Source organism: Passer montanus, unplaced genomic scaffold (assembly GCF_014805655.1).
Source record: "Passer montanus isolate IOZ18808 unplaced genomic scaffold, ASM1480565v1 scaffold24, whole genome shotgun sequence".
NCBI classification, from domain to species: Eukaryota; Metazoa; Chordata; class Aves; order Passeriformes; family Passeridae; genus Passer; species Passer montanus.
In genome coordinates this window covers 10,226,451-10,245,808 of record NW_024367037.1, presented here as the reverse complement: position 1 = coordinate 10,245,808, position 19,358 = coordinate 10,226,451, and the positions used below count along the sequence as shown (strand labels likewise).

Here is a 19,358-nt window from a genome sequence, read left to right as displayed (position 1 = left end):
TGAAAAACCAGTCTTATTTTAGGTTATTTAAAATTCAGGAGGGATAGCAGGAGCAAGTAGTGTCATAAGAATCCAATCAATTTGGTTGAGTACTAGGACCTGTGCTTAAGTACTGTGATTGAAATAACTAATATTATACATAAATAACTAATAACTAATAGTTATACATAACTATTATGTATAACTAATAACTAATAACTAATGTTATACATAATATTTGGGGGACTGGGGTCAGAGTCTTCAGTTTATAAGGGGAGAGAGAAATAAAAACTGAGCAAATAATGCTTAGTGAAGAACTAAGTGAAGAAGTATGACAAAAAGTTTTGGTTTGTATAAATGACTTGTACTTAAAAGAAAAATGTGGTTTTCGTTTTGATAATGTCTGACCAATGAGAATCTTTTTCAAGTTACTGTGGAGTGGCCTTAATGCTGTAAATAATCCAATTGGCCAAGTCCCAGTACAGTGCAGATGAGAAAAGGATGCAGGAAATTCTGTTGTTTACACATGTGTCTGCTACACTGAGAAGCAAGAGGAGCCCAGCAAACTCAGAAGGTAAGGGATCTTAAGCTTGTGGGTTTAATGTTTAATTTCTATAAATCTCTTCAGGGACAAAGCATGAGTTACTATTATGCTGATGGTAAGGAGGAAAACAGTCTGAACTGCCCAGGAAAAGTACTGAAGATCAGAAAACAGTATTTGAAGTATGTGGCTCAGTTATATCTAGCTGGATTCTTCTCTTCTATGTTTTTTGCTACTATCATGTAGCATTACTTCTAACATCCCATTAAACATAACTTGTCTTGCAAGTGTAGAAGAGTGCTTACTTACTATAACCAGCTTTAAAACTTTCTAAGTGATGGTTTGTTAAAAAGTTATCTCTTAGTGTTGATTAGAAATTAGTATAAATGCAGAAGTTTCACAGATTATAAAGTTTTACTACTGAAAACCTTTTAAAAATTACTTTGTGAAATGCATATATAATGGCATAAACTGGTAAAACTTTGGTACCTTTTAAAGGGAGTGGTATTATGGACATAAGTGTCATTAAAATATTGTTATGAGTTTGCAGAAGTTTGTACTGTATTTTTTTGTTGGAAAGCAGTGTTTTCACAGTGTTTCTATTTTCATAAGTTATGCAACTCAGTAATGAGTTGTATAATCCTAACTTCCTTCAGAAAATATCTGAAGATGAGATAAGAAAAAAATGTGTCCTGGCTGTATGCTATTATTCTAATGCCATAAAGTATATTTTTTTGATAGTATGATTTGTTGATGCTGGAGAAATATATTCAGTCTGTCATTATTTTAAAGTCAAGTATCAGAGATGGTGGGAGACACTGTGGATGATCCTTAAGCAGTGAGAACCAAGCGTCAAATTCCAAAGGCAATGTTCATAAGTTTAATCAGCAGATATAGCAAATAGTACTAATGGGCTTCCTACTGACTATCCAGATAGCTGCATTTTGTTTGTATTTTGTTCTCACTGATTCATACAAACATTTTATGAAGCAGACTCTGCTAGAAATAATCCTAGAGCTAGAGTACTAGTTTTTAGTTTGGATTTCCTGTGTTGTTAGAAAATTTACTTTTGTGTTTCTGAATGCAGCTCTTTGCATAAGATAACGAATATAAATTAATTTCCAAAATATATTAGGTATCATTAATAGAACTAGTCATATCACTTTCAGAGACATCTACAAAAATTGAAATTGAAAATGTGAAATTAGATGTCTGGGGGTGATTTTTGCTTATTTTCATGTAGCCAGCTTTGAATTGAGGCCTCTCTTTCACCTTAAGTATAAAATACTAATGGTAACCTCAGTTAAATCTGAAAAATAAATCACTTGAAAATGAATGTACTAAAGGAGCTGTTAGTGAACAGGCTTAAATTATTGTTGTTTTATCAACATAGATAGATAGATAGATAGATAGATAGATAGATAGATAGATAGATAGATAGATAGATATTGGACAGACAGGTAGGTATTGGAATAATTTGAAGTGTACAAATTTGATAATCATGGAATTATAGATTCATAGAAAGGTTTGGGTTGGAAGGGACCTTAAAGATCACCTAGTCCCAGTCTCACCCCCGAGTACATCAGGTTGCTTAAGGCACCATCCAACCTGGCCTTGAACACATCTGAGGATGGAATCTACAACTTCTTGGGGAAGCCTGTTCCAGTGGCTCACCTGATCTATTCACTAGAAAGAGAGTTCTTTCTAGTCCATACAATGATCATTAATTGACTGGTTTATTATGAAAATGATCCTTCCTGAACAGCTTGATTCCCTGCTCATGCTAATTCAGTAATCTAGGTCTGATTTACACTGGGTTAAATAAGACTGGGATTTTTACCAAACCCATTCTTATTTAATGTCAATCACATTACTGGAGGAATACCAGGGAGGAATTTTTGTGAAAGCTCCTACTGTTTTGATTTTTTTTTTTAATGTATTTTCAGTTGCCTTGGATGTTTCTCCATAACTTTTGCGGGTGTCCGTTTTTGCAAAAGGGTGCCAACTTCCCTTCTGCCATGCTGAGTAGTCACCAATTATTCAAATAATTTCTTCTCTTTTAGTGGGACTACATTTTGGCCTAGAGCGCGTGGGCACTAAGAGAATATACATTAGAGAGAATGTATATTCTCTTATTATAGAGAATTAAATGCATAAAGAATTCTCTATGCGTTTAACTGGCATCCAGGATACAACCAATGATACTTAGTGATTTATTTTATTTGACCACTCTAGCAACTGTGGAATCCAGGTAAAAGTCACAATATAGATTATTCCTTTGTTCATTTCCCTCAAGGATTTAGTGGAGTTGAGGTCATCAGGGGATAATATCTTACAGCATTAAATCACACAAAATCACAGTCCTTGAGCTATTGAAAGACATGAGATGGTGTTAAAATAGTAGATTGGCTAGAGAAAAATAAGAATAATTACATATAAATGTCCAAGTAGCAATCTTTTTGTAATGAATGTTCTTGGAACAATTAATTATACAAGATATGGCTTCTAAAACTGTTCTAATTAGACCAAAAACATCTCCACACAACAGAATTGTCAATTCTGATACAACTATATCAGAGTAGTTGAACCAGCCAAAGGGATATGCCCTGACCCAGAGAAAACAAAATATTCATGAGTGTTCTTACTTGTCTGCTTATGTGGGTGGGAAAATCACTTGTTTCTAGACTCTGAGCAGTGTTTTGAAGAAAAATCGTTTTGTGTCCTTATAAGCATTGGAATGTTTTATGTCTTGGTCTGAAATAAATCATCAGATATTTGTGATTAATTTTCCCTTCTCCCAGTGTTATGAAATTTCCTTTAAAAGTAGGTCATGTTTTGAATAGGAAAGCATCATAAATGACTTCAGCTCTAACAAGACAATTCTTGATCTCTCATATCATAAAGCATATGGTTTTAAGATACTGTTAAGGGTTTTAAAACTCTGAAGAATTTCTCTGAGTATAAGCAGAGATTAGAAACTTAACTTTTTTCTTTTTCAGGGATAGGCCATTACATCTTCATGCTTTATTGAAAATAAAATAAAAGAAAGAAAAGAAAACAAAAAAAAAACCACACCAGAAAAACCCCCAAAACAAAACCAATCCCCTCAACCCAGTGGGATAAAAAAGCCTGTAAATGAAAGTGAAGATATCCAGTTCAAGGTCACTTTCCAAATGAGTAACATAGAAAATAATAGAATTGAGGTACATTTGTGATGATTTTGTCTAAAAAATGAAGCTTCGCTATACATTTAAGTGATCTCTACTGTTTGGATGAACATGTTTTAGCATTGCATCTGACCTAATTCTTGTTCAGTAAAGTGCTTTTCAGAATGGTTAGTCTGTCTTCAGTTTCCTTTTTCTAACTTTTGAGGCTGAAAGAAACCCAGCTGAACTGACCTGTAGCCTAATCTAAAAATGTGCTAATAATCCCAGATCTATGAAATTCTCAGCTGTGTTTGAGTAGTTGAGCCTCCTCAATTCAATTATTGAACTATATTCAACAAGAAGCTACAGTAACTCTACACAACTATATTGAACAAGAAGCTACAGTAACTCTAATCTAAAAATGTGCTAAAAATCCCAGATCTATGAAATTTTCAGTTGTGTTTGGGAGTAGTTGAGCCTCCTCAATTCAATTATTGAACTATATTCAACAAGAAGCTACAGTAACTCTCACAAGGAGGTGCATTTGGCTTTTGAACATAAGTAAATGAAGCATGAAACAATAGAATGCTAATACTATCAATAGCTGAGAAAGGAATTTAACCTTTGATAAATCAACATGATACAATGGTCTTTTAATTGTGTGCTATAAGCTTATTCATAGCTTATTTGCAATTATTTATACTTGATGTAACTTAAATTGTTTAACTAATACCCTGAATGACAATCACCCGCTGAATGAGATGTTTTTAATTTTCTTGTCTTCTTTGACTTTTAACTTAGAGCTGGCTTTAATGCTTGTGAAGACTTCTAAGACCAGTTATGATTTAGATACTGAAAGGCAGATCTAAGCTTGTGGATGATGTATACCCTGGATATTATTTCCGTATACCTTGGATATTATTTCCCTACATTTCTATAGTCTTCCCTCTTTCAGAAAACTTCAGAGGAAATCTGTGCAAGATACTCTTCTGTGCAAGATACTCTTCTGTGCCATGTTAAAGGGCTGCCTGTCAGTATAAGCCAGACAGGGCATGTGTGCACTGGCTGAGCTCATATCCTGTAATAACACACTGACAACTCAAATCGAGCTGGGTCTTTTGAGATTCTCTATTGTAACTGACTATTGGCTCCCTTGTAACTAAGCTGAGTGGTGTAAGAAGCTATCTGCTTATCCTAATTGTTCTCAGTAAAGGGAATGACCCTGTTAGCACTGCAACTCATTTCAATGTTGATAAAAAATGTTTGTCATGCTAAACATTTCTGAAACTTACTCTGCTTTCTGTGTAAACAGAGGAGGAAGACTCATGCATTTGGTTATTTTTAGTCTTAGCTGTGGAACTGCTGAAAAACAAACCAACCAAAAAAAAACCCAAACAAACGACAAAACCAAAAAAGCCCCAGCAGATACTATTTTAATGTGATTAGATCAAATTTCGTTGTGCCTGCAGAACAAGATGCCTATAGGTGTTTCTGTAAATCACAGGAAGTGTTCACTTGTATCTTTAGCTATAAGCATTAAAAAAGTGCTTCAGTGTAGTGAGCTAGTATTAACTAATGTGGACCTTATTGTTCTGAAGCAATTATTTGTTTCAAATTTGAACAACAGATTACTATTGTTCTAAAGAAATCTCTCTATGCTATTCAGAAGGTACCTATTAGACCAGATGTTTAACTGATATGAATTATTTTGTATGAATGAACCATTGCCTTATTTTAAATACACTCTGAATCTGTTTTCAATTGAAGTTATCGTTAATATGCTGATTCATAATCTGTTTTTCCTAATAATATTTCAGACAATATATTCCATGGAGATTACCAATCTTCACATAGAATCTCTGAGATTAGATTAGAATTCAGGGGATTTGGCTATTTGTTTAATTTAGCAGTTTACACTAGCTTTTGTAAACCTGTTTGTCAGTCATTTACTCTGAAAGGATCTAAAACTTTGAGAGTTCATATTTATCCTAACTACACAGGAAGTTTATTTTGCCTCTTTTATTCATTAACCATATCCTAGTAAAATGTGATAATTCAAATCTCAAGGGGGAGCTAGCCAAGCAAACTGTCTCAAATGCCACAGCTACCAAATTCAGTTGGGTTATGGTTCGTTTAGCTTCTACTTAGCTCTTTTTGAGACTGTCTGGTAAAGTTGTTGCTGTCACATACACTCCCTGCCTTCCCTGCATAATCTGATTATACAATATGTTTTTTCAAGTGTAGTGGCTGACGGATGAGAATCAATACTACAGACTTGAATGTACAAAAGATATGGGTGAAATGTTATAAAAGTTTGAAACCAAACAAAACATTCTTGGGGAAATGAAGTTACTGTAAATTATATTTAAAGCAGTACTTCAGAGCTTCTTTTGGCCTTATGGGTAGTAAATGACAACATCTCTATGTACAAATATTTATGTTACCCATATTTAACCCTAAGGAGTTGAATACAACTTCAAAGATGTGAAGAAAGATCAGCTTGTTGCTGTAAAAGGCTTTGAAAGATATTGCAAGGATATGTAATCATTTGTATTACCCAGTAGACCTAAATCAGAGTATATAATTCCGGTTCTCATCTAAAGAAATAATATCCAGACTATTTAAAGTTTATTAAAATTGACAGCCAAAAAAGAGAAAAAGGAAAGAAGAAAGAGTAATAATTGTTAATAAACAATTATTTATAGTTTATAGTATAGTATATATACATACTATATATATAGTATGTATATATATTATATATACATACTATAAACATATGCATTCATAAAAAGACAATTTAGGAAGTAGTCACAGATTACAATAAATATTTAGGACTACTTCCTAAGTTGTATTTTTATGAATGCATATGTTTATAGTATGTATATATAATATATAATCTGTGTAATATATATATATTTGTCTTTTTATGAATGCATATGTTTATAGTATGTATATATAGTATGTACACTATGTATATAATCTGTGTAATATTATACAAGTTATATTGTATGCAGGCATTTAAAAAAACAATAGAAACACTGAATAGGATTTTACTTTAAAATGGATATTTTGACATGGAGAGAAAATGGTAAAAGGAAAAAAGGAAAATCCATACATAGGACTACAGTGAAGTGGACCACGTCCTTTTTTTGGTGCATCCTTTTTCAGAGAGAATTACAGCATTTCATTTTGAGCAAGCTTTAAGACCACCCCAACCCCCTGACCCCCACCAGCAACAATAATGTAAAATATACTGTGAAAGACATCTTGTCCTAAATTACTGCTTTTAATTGTTGACACATTTTGTATTAGTGTAACTTAATAGAACAAATAGACTTTATCTAGGGGTATTTTATTCTGTGGAAAGAAATAATCACTCAGTTTTTAAAAGCTTTGAGCCATGTCAAAATATACCAGTCCTGTGGTCAAAATCTCTTGTTGGCTTGGAATTTTTCACTGTATTTTACAGAAGAAGTTCACACATTGAGATAAAAACATAATACCTCTTGGTTAGATGAAACATGGTATAGGCAATCATTTAAAAAAAAAGCATCAGTCCAAATAGGAAACTTTGTGAAACTTCATAAAGAAGTAAATGTTTCCTGCAAGACATTAATTGTTGCTGTTACTGGCATATTTTTTCTGGATTGTTTCCCCCGGTGCTTAGAACTGACCTTCAGCCTGGGAAGTATCTGGGAGTGCTTGATTATCTTGTTCACCCCTTTCCTTCATACATGTATTCCCATATTTGCAGCTTCTGTTGGCAGAACAGATACGGGGCATAAAGCCTTTTTTCTTCTTTTCTATGTTCCTTACAGCTGGATCCTGACAGCAGTGCAGAATTGCTGCTTTTAAGGCAGTTCAGTGTTGTCACAAAAGGGGCTTATTTCCTGTGGCTCTTCCCTACTTACATGGGGTTTTGTGACCCATTTGGCTAATAGTTACATATTCTGAGACTCACAATTTGTGATTATAATTTTTTCTTATTTCCTGGATGCCATGGCAACATTGTTCTGGCAGAAGCAGGCTTCTACAGCTCCTCAGAAATCACACTGCTCAGAGAATCATGTTAGGGGGGACTTTTGAGATCATCTCCCTTGCTCAGAGTATCATATTTAGGACTTCTTCATGTCATGCCTTTGTTTCACAAGAATCTCTGTCACACTAGAGATTTAATTATCTCTAAAATGAGTGGGACAACTTACACCTGGAATTGTAAGTCTTATTTCAAAGGTTGTGGAAAAGGATAGCAAATGAGGACAAACTGGCAATGTGACTGGCAGGGCCAGCCTGAGGGCAGCTTAGGGCTACTTCATGTTTTGGTTTGGTTTTTTTTGGTTTTTTTTGTTTTTTTTTTCTTAAGGTATAAATTATATATATGCAATTTTGCCCTACATGCCTTCAAGTGAATTAATAAAACTTTCAGGAGAAGCAAACTACTATTAATAATAAAAAGGATTCCTCCTCTGGAGTCAGAGAATTTTGGTTATCACAATGGATACTGGAACATCAAGAAGCAGTATACTTAATCCTGTTGCATAGTGTAAAATGCTTATTTCAGCATTATGTTGCTCTCTATATTTTCTTTTGGTTTCTGGATGGTCTACTAAAATAAAAAAAAAAAAAAAGTTTAAGCCATTTCTGAGTCCTCCTTTTACTTACTGCTACCTCTTAAGTTTTGAGTGGTTTATTGGCTTTCATTCACTCTTTGCTGCTCATCCTTTCCCTCTTCTCCTGGAAATTTAACTATACATGGACAAATAATATAATGATGCACTTCCTGGGCATACTTCAGAAATGGCTTGCCTGTCACAATGTTTTGTATCATAGTAAAATGTAATTTTCCCTGCAGAACTACCCTTTTCCTGAAGTTACTTTCTAGTTTTAACTTTTTAGGCCTGATAGAATAGCTGGCAAACTTTGTTTATGGCTTTTTTAATAGAAGTCAAGTAGAAACTTGAGTCTCTGCTTTTGCCTTCCCTCTCTGTCATACCATTCCATCTCATCATCCAGTGTTGATCAACTCACAAGTGGGATCAGACTCCAGTTTTACATAGATTCTACTATGAAGGGCTTACTTCCATTTGGTCCTATACCTTTCTGTCTCTGGAGTTTTTAGTGTCTCCTGAGATTAAATTTATTAATTTGTTTTCAAGGCAAAGTGTCTATAGCATAAAGAAATAATGAGAAAAATAGAGATATTCTGTGTTCCCAATATTATAAATTTGGTCAGATCTATAAAAAAGTGGAACACTATTTAGGACGTCTTTATTGTTTCCTGTGAGAAAAATAGAGATATTCTGTGTTCCCAATATTATAAATTTGGTCAGACCTATAAGAAAAGTGGAACACTATTTAGCACGTCTTTATTGTTTCCTCTCAAATATTTTCAGTTTATGTTCTTCAGTTCTATTGGAAACTAAGATTTAGGCCTGACATTTCCTCTTGTACTTAAAATATTCAGGCGGACATTATGTTATAGAAGGAAGATGAGATTTCATTATTTTAGTTTTATGCATCAGGACATTAAAGAATTGCCACTGTAATTTCATTTTATCTCAAAGAGACATTTAAGACATCATAGTATTCAAACTGATGTCTTGAGAAGACCATTTTTTCAGGCATTTTTAAGCTTTCCTAATTGCACAAAAAAGCACAAAACAACAACAATAACCCCTCGCTGAAACAAAACCTGACAAACCCCAAAACACTTCTCTTTGTGAAGTTAAAACCAAAACTTTTTACTTTGTAGTTTTCATAGCATAACTGGTTTTAGTTACTGGATATGAGAAGGAAATAAAACAGGTTTTGGAAATAAATTAGATCATTATTGACATTTTTATGTTAACAGGAAACTAGAGAAGTATGAATAGGAGGGAAAAATTATCATGTAATTCCTAATAGGAAGTAAGCAATTATTATTTGTCTCTTCAGGCCACTTTTTGGCTGATTTTTAGTTATGACACATGTAAGGAATGCAATGTTTGGAAACAAGATAACTTAAAAATTCACCATATGGTTTAATATTGTTAATATATTTTTTAATAGCTGTGGGAAAAAAATAAACAGAATCAACTTTGGATGTGCATTAAAAAGTCCTTAAAGCACTATCTTTTAATTTTCATGAAGTAAGATAATCTGTGTATTATGTCATGGTCTGTTTGGATCTTTGAAATTTACAGCACAGTGTACTTTGTAAATTAAACTTTATTTTATGAGTTTAGGAGCTCATTTTAAAAAAATAAACCATAAAAAAATCCTCTGCCTCAAACAGCACCACCAAAATATGAAGACATCAAACAATGGTGGAATCATCTTTGTACAGACTACTCCAATACATGAACTCACTAATTCATTATTTCCCTAATTCACAAGCTCTCTTATTTACAAGTTCTCTAAATGGTATTTTTTCCATGAACAAACTAGTAACCAAGCTGTCAATACCAGTGCTCATTCTTTCTCCTTTACCAAGGAGTGAATGTCCCCATACCACACTGGAAAGCACAAAGGCCTCGTCATTCAGCCTGCTGTTGAATCTGCTACAAAAACACTGGGGGTAAGCTTAGGCATTTACCTTTTCCAGCTCAGAAGTTTGGTCTGTAGCAATCCCATGAGTTAGTGTAACCTGAAGAAACTGTCAGATAGTTGCTTTTTGAAGATCCAGAGTTGTTGGCTGCAGGTAATATCAACCTTTACCTCTTCCTATCCACTGAGTTCTATGTACAGGCTGCTCTCCCATTGACCACTCACATTGGCACTGCTCTCAGCATATGTCAGACTTTGGGATCAGCTGTATGTTCATTATTATCATATTTTTACTTTTCTTTCCTCTAAGAGTTTTCCAAGTCATTTGGGTTATCCTAGCTTCAGTGTCTTGTAGTATCAAGAAATTAATTTGTTAGGATTTTAGTATCTATTGAATTCAGTTCATATACCAGTTTCACCCAACAGATTTTGAATAATATCTCTAACCTTGATGTCCTTTAGGCCAATGACTTGGTAGGCACCATCATAGAGATGGTCACTGTAATCAGTACAGGTTTCATTCCTTGCAGGAGTGTATACATTGGTTATGTCCAGTGTATGTTCATCGTAATTAATTTTGCAGCCATAATCATAGGCTCTTGTACATAATGAAACTGCATTAAGTGAAGGGCACTTTAAGTAAGAAGTAGGCTGGACTGTTTTTTAAGATACAATGCCAGGAGCATTGGTAGCTTTATTTTGTCCATTTACATTGATTTTCACAGTTATTATTAGGAGTGTTTATGAAATAATTGCTGTGCGTTTTCTCATTGTGTACATATGCTGTAAGTATTCTGGGCCACAAGTATATGATTATTTTCCTTACATGCCTGCAGTAAGCCCTGTTGTTGCTGCAACCACGTACAGCTTCATATCCAGTGTTAACTACATGTCAGTAATTTCAGGTTAACTTTGGATCTTAGTGGTCATGTAACATTATCACCCACTGTCAATACATGTCCTTTTGATGTTGCAGATGGTATTCCTTCTATATCTAGTTTAAAGGTTGGTTTATAATGGATCTGCAATACCTGAGTTTTTCCAAAATGCAGGATCTGTTATAGATAAGTTCTGGATATATGTTCCAATTTTTGGTGTTGCCATGGTGATGCAGGAGAGTCACACTTTCTGCAAGAGGAGACACTCAGGTCTTAGACGTAAGCCAAACCTCAGTCGTTTTTGTTTCCTATTTCATTGTAAAAGGAGAGGCACACGGATAACCCCTGAGTTGTATGTTTAACTGCAACCTCATATGGACTTCAGAAGGATTTTATTTCTATTTTAACAGGATTTTGGGCAGCTTATCTGTGGCTCTTCTTGAGGGAGTTTGTCACTTGTGTAGCCAATTTACAAGTTTTCACAGACACGATTCCCACACAGTACTAATAGATCCATTCTTGTGTATTTGCTGGTTTAGTAGTTTATTCCATCGATCTACTGTCCCACTATTTTGAGGCTGATGCAGTAGCTGAAAAATCCATTGTACAAGATTTGACCTAAACCAGGCTTGTCCTACTTCATTCTTAAAATGTTATCGACGCTAAGATTATATTTCTCTGAATAAGGGAGAAGTGCCAAACCACTGGCTTAAGGCAGTTGTGAGACCAGTGATGGCTTAGGCAGAGAATATATTCTGAGCCCCACTCCTGTAAGGACTTCTTTGCACCCTCCAGGTGTTTGTTATAATACACATGAGAAGTTTCCCAGATTAGTTTACCTTCCGTGAAGCTGGCAGAATGTTGGTGATGTACCATTGTTTAAAAAAAATGACACAAATTTACAATTTGTTGCACCAGAACTTTTGCCAGTCCTCTTTTTTGACATCCTCCCTTATTGCCTGTTGAAATAAATCCTATGTCCCTATGTGTCTAAGTCACTCCTGTAACCAGGTACTGCCTCAGAGTTTTTTTGTTATATTTTTTCTAGCCAAATTATCAAACTCCTGGTTGCGTGTTGCCAGGATGTTTAGAGTTCTGGAAACTACATTCAATTTTTTATGGCTATATTTTTAGACAGAGCTATATCATGAATCACTATTCAGTGTGATGTTTTTTCGCCATACATTTCAGTCATTTACTTGGCAATATTTTTTCATCTAGGCACTGGGTGGGACCGCTAAGTGTTATTAATTAAAGCCAACTTTACAACAGGAACAGACACACAAAACTTGATCTCTTTTGCTTGAGTTGATAGCTTGGCAGTTAACAGCCCTTAGTAAACCGCCAAGTTTTCAGGGAGTGAGTTAAATCACTTCCTATATTCTTCCCATAATGACCACATCACCCCCACTCATTTTCTTAAAGCCTTCTCTCTTTGTCAGGCTCTGTTGATGGGTGAACTGCAGCAATGCCATGGAAAGTTCTGGCTTTCCAGTAGCACTTACAAAAGAACATGTTCAGTTCTATGATTAATTTTGTCCTATTCAATTTATAGATTAGATAAAAGAAAATTAACTGGTTTAATCTAAAGCAGACATTTTCTCTAAAGACAGAATACCTTAAAAAAGTTTGGCTGAGGTCTTAATAATTAAGAGTCATGTAACTAAGGATTAAGTCATGCAGTTAGAAAAAGGATGTTGAAATTGTATCCTCAAGCACTGCCCTAGCTACTGAGTTGACTGAAAAAGCTGAGTTCAGTGAACAGGTATTAACATGAAGAAAGTGCAATAATTCTTTTCTCTCCTGGTGATTTTGTTTGATGGTGCCACTAAGGGTGAATATATTGCTGTTTACCTAAAACAATAGGTGGCAAAAATAAATCAAGAGCTCTTCTCTTTCTTACTGGTGTTCAGGATCTTTAGGTAAATAGGAAAGGTTGCAGTATAATTAAAAATCTTTCAGACCTATGTTCTTTGTCATGTTCACCAAATGTCTTTTTTTCCTCTGAGAACTATCATCACTCTGTTCTCACTCTGTCATCACACCTCACTCACATGACACAATGAATGTTGCTTCATATATTTTGTTCATGCTTACTTTAAATTATTCCATTAAGAAAAACAACTTTAAAGGGATGTTGTGTTCCTTCTTATCACTCAGCTGTTAAAAGTGGAATAATCAGAAGGCTTCACTGATCAGAAAACACCCATTTTCACCAATTCTCTAAGTGTTTTTTATCTTTCCATCCAATTATCTTTTATCTATTAATTATGTACACTGAGCTCCATGTGCTGTGCTAGCTAGTCTGTTGCTGCAAACTCAAGTAGTGACTTTACAACTAGCTCCACAAAGTATTGTTTTGTCAATTTTAGATTTGTGATATTTCTGATGTTAAAACATCTGTGTCTAACATTAGCAAGGACCTTTATTCTTTGAATTATCTTTAACATACAAGTTAAAAACTATTCTTGTTCCCCCTGGAACATATGTAGATATTTTATAGATGAGAGTTTTCTGAGATCAATGTACATATTTGATGTTTTCTATGAGGTGGTCATATACCAGAGAAAATAATATTTTTTTTAATACCATTATAACTCTAAAGATTATTAAAGATTCAGTATCAACAGATTCAATACTACAACAGTCTTCAGTTGGACTGTTGGAGTTGTTTTTATTATAATTCCATCAGTACAGTATTTTTGAGTACATGAAAGAGTAGATTGATATGAACTATAAATAAGATAAAATAAGTCCATCCACTGGAACTGTGAGATTTTTGACAGTTTCCGAACTTTTACAATGATCAACATATTTTTCGAAATTTTAAGTCTTTGCTTCCTTTCTAACTAATATTTTAGTCCACTTCTTTAAAAATAGATACAAGCACAAATCTTCATATTTCATACTTTTATTAAAATTCCTGTTACCTAATTCACTTACCCAGCAATATTTCTTTTGTTTTTTGGTTTTATCCTGAGTCAGCCATCCACTGAAATTGGTTGTGTTGAGAACGGAATCTTTTAATGAAAAAATTATATTTTATTCTACTTCTTCCAACCTTAAAGGGGGTATCTTAAAAACCTGTTTTGATTAGATTTTCTGAAAGGATCTATCCATGCTGAAAAGTGCAGGCAAAGCTCAACCTACCATAAAATGATTAGAAGCCTAATAGACCATCAGCTTACTGTACAAGCTTACTTCAATTGTTAGAGCTGTAAGTTTGATCTGACTGGCAGTGTCCCAGCCTTAAGAACACTTCAGCCATCACAATGGAGGGGAGCAAGAATTCATGACCAATGTTTCCTTTTTAGTAACCTGTGATCTGTAATCTTAACCTTTCTCCAGCTTTGGAAACAGTACTGAATGTCGAAAGACAAAATGTCCTCAAACCTGTAATGAAACATCAGCAACAGGCTATTCTGACTCATAAGTAACTCTCAGGTCTATCAAATTTTCAGTCAAAGAAAAATATTACCATTCTTATTTCTCCATCTTTTAAAATTTGTAAACTGTGCCTTCCCCAAGTTCTCCCTTATTTTAATGAATATGCACAGAAGCTAGCAAAATCTACTGAAAAAAACTACTGATTATGAAAGGTGTAATAAATACTTCTGTAGATATATACTACTTTGGGGTAGGTATAGGTACTAGTAAAAAGTGTAAAAAAGTAAGAAAATTTATTGCACTTTTTAAATTCCAAAAGTTTTAACTATTTCATTATGTATTTATTACATTATGTAATATATTTTATATCTATTATTATGTATATAAATTTTACTGTGGTTTTGTTTGAGTATTTTTTAAAATTAAAGCTTTAGGAAACAAAGGAATTACTACAACCCAGAAATTAAATTAACAACTGACTGCAAGGGTTTAATATTTAGTTACTTTGTCTCTACTGGGCCTCATACAAATTTGTGGGTAGCAATATCATTGTATTTTGGATAAGGCTTATTCAAATTAAATTGCTGGAAGTAGGTCAAGAAACAAAAAAGGTTCAACCTTGATGAGGCTTTGGCAGCAGCTCTGCTACATCTGTGTAGTGTTGTTGTGGGGCTCAATGGTACTACAGCAGACAGTGATAATGAAGGAAACTGGGAGTCCTTCATTGTCCTTTTCCTCCTCTCATATCCGTACTCCACTGCAACAGCTCTCCATAAGCTTCTAACAAATGGCAAATAAATGGCCTGAAAATCGTGGAAAAGTTGAAAACAGCTGGAAAACTGGAACAAAACATGCAAAAGCTTCTATTCATTTGAAATGAGACATAACTGAATCCTACTGCCAAAACTATCTACTCTTCAGTGTTTTGTTAGCAGCAGTGGCCTTCTGCATTTCAAATGCAGGTGTTAGCACTAATTGCTGTAACAAGTATTTTTTTTACAAATGGATATCACAATATAGAAGCAATTTCTTTTTTACTTCGAACGACTTAGTCTTCTCTTGAAGTAGCAAGATTTTTAAGTTTGTTTATTTTTCTGAATTTTATTTGTTTGGTTGCTCTGGTTTTCATAACCAAGATGAAAAAAACAAGGAGATGTAAGTGGCTAGTCTCTACAGACTGTCCACATCAGCATTTTCTCAGCACTGGGGTAGGGAAGCAATTTCTGAGAAACTGTTTTTCCTCTGAGCCAAATAAGTAATAAATAATCAAAAGATAAATAATGAAAAAGAATGCAACAAGATTTACTAGCTGAGTCATAGCACTACGAGGTAGGCTGTACAGTAGAGTAATAAGGATGGTGAAGAGAATTTTTTCTCTTTTTCTCTTATATTATTATTTCAAGAATAATATAAGAATATACTACCTGGAAATCTTCTGGAATGCAGACAGCAAAATAAAGCCTCCTGTAAAAAATACTTGATTTTTCTCTTGAAAAAAAGGAAATCCAAAGGTCACAAGGGTTTTGATAATACTTTTTTTCCTTGGGTATGCAAATTAATAAGGCAAGTTTTGCCTAGTATGAAATTCCAGTTTGGGAAAGAAGGCAAGTAATTTGTGATTGTAGTTCTAGACAAACAGAACTAGATATTTAAAACATATATTGATTCAATTCAATCTTTTCTTGAAGGAAAAAACCTTTTGTCTGTTTTCTTTAGACTCAAACATTTTTGAGAGCGCTATGATTATTTAATGACCCTTCTTTTGCAAGCAAATGCTAGCCAAGTAATAGGTATATTTGTTTATGCTGTACTCAAAAAGTATTAAATAAAAGATACTTGAATAGCTATTTCTTGTTGATAAAGCACATTTTTAAAACATGAGCAGCATGATTAACTCACGGTTACAGCAGTAAAAACCCAACTGTTGAAGGTTATTAATACTATATAATTAATTAAAAGCTAAATTATTGTCTGTCTTTGTCTTTTTTAGGACTGAAATTAGATGATGAATCAAAATATTAATTTAGACTCCATTCAGAAGCAAATGGAAGAGATAGAGGTTTTTGGGAACCAACCAACACAACCTGATAAATTAGATAGATGTTGGCAACCAGGTGACCATCTGTTTCATTCAAATATTCCATCTCAAAGTTTCTACCCAAATTCACCTCATTATGCACATATGCATACAAGTTTCAGCAGTGATTGGGAAATTTTTGAAGCAGTAAAAATTCAGGAACTGGAGGAAGTCAAAGCCAGAGCTGCCCAAATGGAGAAGACCATGCGCTGGTGGTCAGATTGCACTGCTAACTGGAGGGAGAAATGGAGCAAAGTTAGAGGAGAAAGAAATAAAGCACGAGAGGAAGCAAGACAATTGAGAATCAAACTAGACAGTGTCATAAAAGAGCTAAGTGTACTTAAAAAAATAAATCAGGATTTAGTAAGTGAGAAGGAAAACTTAGAAAATGGAACTGCTTGGAAAATGGAATGCTGTTGCTCAGAAATATCCTGTATTAAAAAAGAACAAAGCCTGTTAATGTTTCTGGAACCAGAACCTCCGAAAGACCTAACCAAAATCATCACAATTCCTGGGGCAGAAGACACAAAGAAGGTAAAAATGGGAAATATTTTTTGTGGTTCATGAAGAAGTGATAAAGTATGGATGTGCATATAGAAATGGGATTTTTCAAGAATTTTGACAGAAATGCTGTCTGATCCATTCACTAGCAAAACCTTTGGCCCCCAGACCCACCCATCTAAATATTTCTAATACAGAAAAATACAGAAAATAATTCATACCCTTCCACTATGACTAGACTCTTAAGGAACAGAGGCAGACTGTTATAGTCAATAATTTACCATCTTGTTTTGATTCTCTGCCATGTTTTATGGTAACAGGTTACCTATCTTATCTGAATTAATTATGTTTTGTATACTTATATTCTTTCTCCCCTCTAAAAAAGAGTATTAGGTTCTTGGCTTCTAAAGAACCTAAAGTCTAAAATCATTTAATTCTCTCTGAACTTCAAAAGTGTGGGAAGAAGTAGGCAATTCTTTTGCAAATTTGCAAGACTTTTTGTTTGATCAGGAGAGTCATTAAATAATTATTAGAATTAAAAAATCAAGTATCAGCATTGTTTAAACAGCTCCTACACAAAAGATCCAGTTACATTCATCAAAAGTTGAAATATTTGTTCATGTTTAACTACCTTTAATTCTGTGCCCTGGAATGCACTGTGTAATCTTCATAGACATCACCATTTAAAAACGTTACTTGTTTTCTGGTAGATGGCAGACTTTGTAGATATAGGTAATTTTTTGCACACGTTGCAGGAAAATATTTTTCCTTGCAGAGTTGAAAGTAGGAAAGTTTTTACTTCAATTCAAGGGAAATTGCCAAGATCTTAGATCTGTACATATTCTGTTTGGAAATTTTACTCTCTAATGCATATTAAGGATATTTTAGTCCTTTGAAATCTGAAAAAATAAAAAACAATCAAACGAAAAAAAAAATTAATTTTAGCAGAAAAAATAAATTTTGCCAAAAAAGCACACCTTCCATATTTTCAGGCAGACAAATGTGCCATTGGAAGGAAATACCACAAAATATTCTTTAACTGTACTTCCCTAGTATAAAATATTTTCTACGTAAAAACTGAAACTTTATTTGTGAATGGGAAACATTTATATCTTTCCAGTGGTTTCTAGTATTTTCTTATGTAAATTTTGGTCATTCTTCTAAAAAATTCAAAAGAACAGAGTGATGTGAAAGAGGATTGTCAGTAAACTGCTAAAATGAGATTAGCTTTTAAACCAAATTCCTCAGATATGGTAAAGCAAATACATTTCTAAGGGTACCTTTTTTATAAGAGACATTCAGTCTTCCTCAAATATGTCTATTTTACTTTTAATTTTTTTCCAATTTTGATATTAGTTTTTCTTATGTTTTGTATGCAAAGCATGTATCTTCAAAATAGCTATATATATACTTTGTTCCTTATGAAAAACTTGTATAAGCCTACTTCAACACACTTTACATAAAGTTTGAGTTCATAATGTAGAGTTCCTCAATACATTATTTGTATGGATAAATTTCATTTCTGGTATTATTAGTTCCAAGATTCTGTCTTCACCAGAGTTATAGCCAACAAAAGAGAAATTTAATATATTTCCTTAGTAAAGACATTTTCAAAATATTTTGGATATGAAGCTTGTCATAACAGAAGTGTGAGATATCACAAAATTACCGTTATTAAAATATACTGACACTTTGCACCTTCTACCCATATATAGTCCAACTCTCTAAGATATTACCTATTTCTTTTCTTTCTCCAATGTTCCTTAAATGTCTAGAAGAGCCTTGGTAGGCCCTATGGAGCTATGTCTGACTTTTTCCTTATGTGTTTCTCAGGTGTCATATTTTTGTTTTCTCAGGATGTAAACAAAGGCCAAAGCAATGACAATAAAAAAATCACCACAAAGCCTCCCAATTTCTTCCCCAATGGACTTCCCAGCATCTATTTGGAGGACCCTAAAATAAGTTTGGGCACTACAGCTAAGAAAACAGAGAATGATTTAATACATGTATCAGTCTTAAATTTGCACTTGGCTGAGATGAGGAAAATCTTACAGAAGGAAAGAGAGTAAGTGCAAAATATATCCTACTTTTGCAATTCTCATAGAGGGGATGAAGACAGTTTCTAAAATAGATATGGTGATGGTTGCATTTATAGCTCATATGTTCTAAACTTTATTCATTGCTGTTTGCAAGCCTTTCATAAGAATTTAGAGAAACAATTCAGCATAGTATGTTTATTGCTTTCCTTGGCTTTTCTGTCATTTAAATAAGAGGCATTCCACATAAATATGTAATTTGCTCTCACTGCAGTGATATCTTATGTA

General features: G+C 33.7%; 1 protein-coding gene across 1 annotated transcript in view; it reads left to right on the top strand.

Moving 5' to 3' along the window:
• Positions 1-485: 485 nt before the first annotated feature.
• CCDC102B (coiled-coil domain containing 102B) overlaps positions 486-19,358 on the top strand; it is a 41,698-nt gene continuing 22,825 nt past the window's right edge. Inside the window, exons 1-3 of the mRNA XM_039711072.1 lie at positions 486-553; positions 16,447-17,067; positions 18,891-19,099. Coding sequence (XP_039567006.1) covers positions 16,459-17,067; positions 18,891-19,099 — 818 coding nt within the window. The 5' untranslated portion in view covers positions 486-553; positions 16,447-16,458. The remainder of the gene's footprint in view (positions 554-16,446; positions 17,068-18,890; positions 19,100-19,358) is intronic.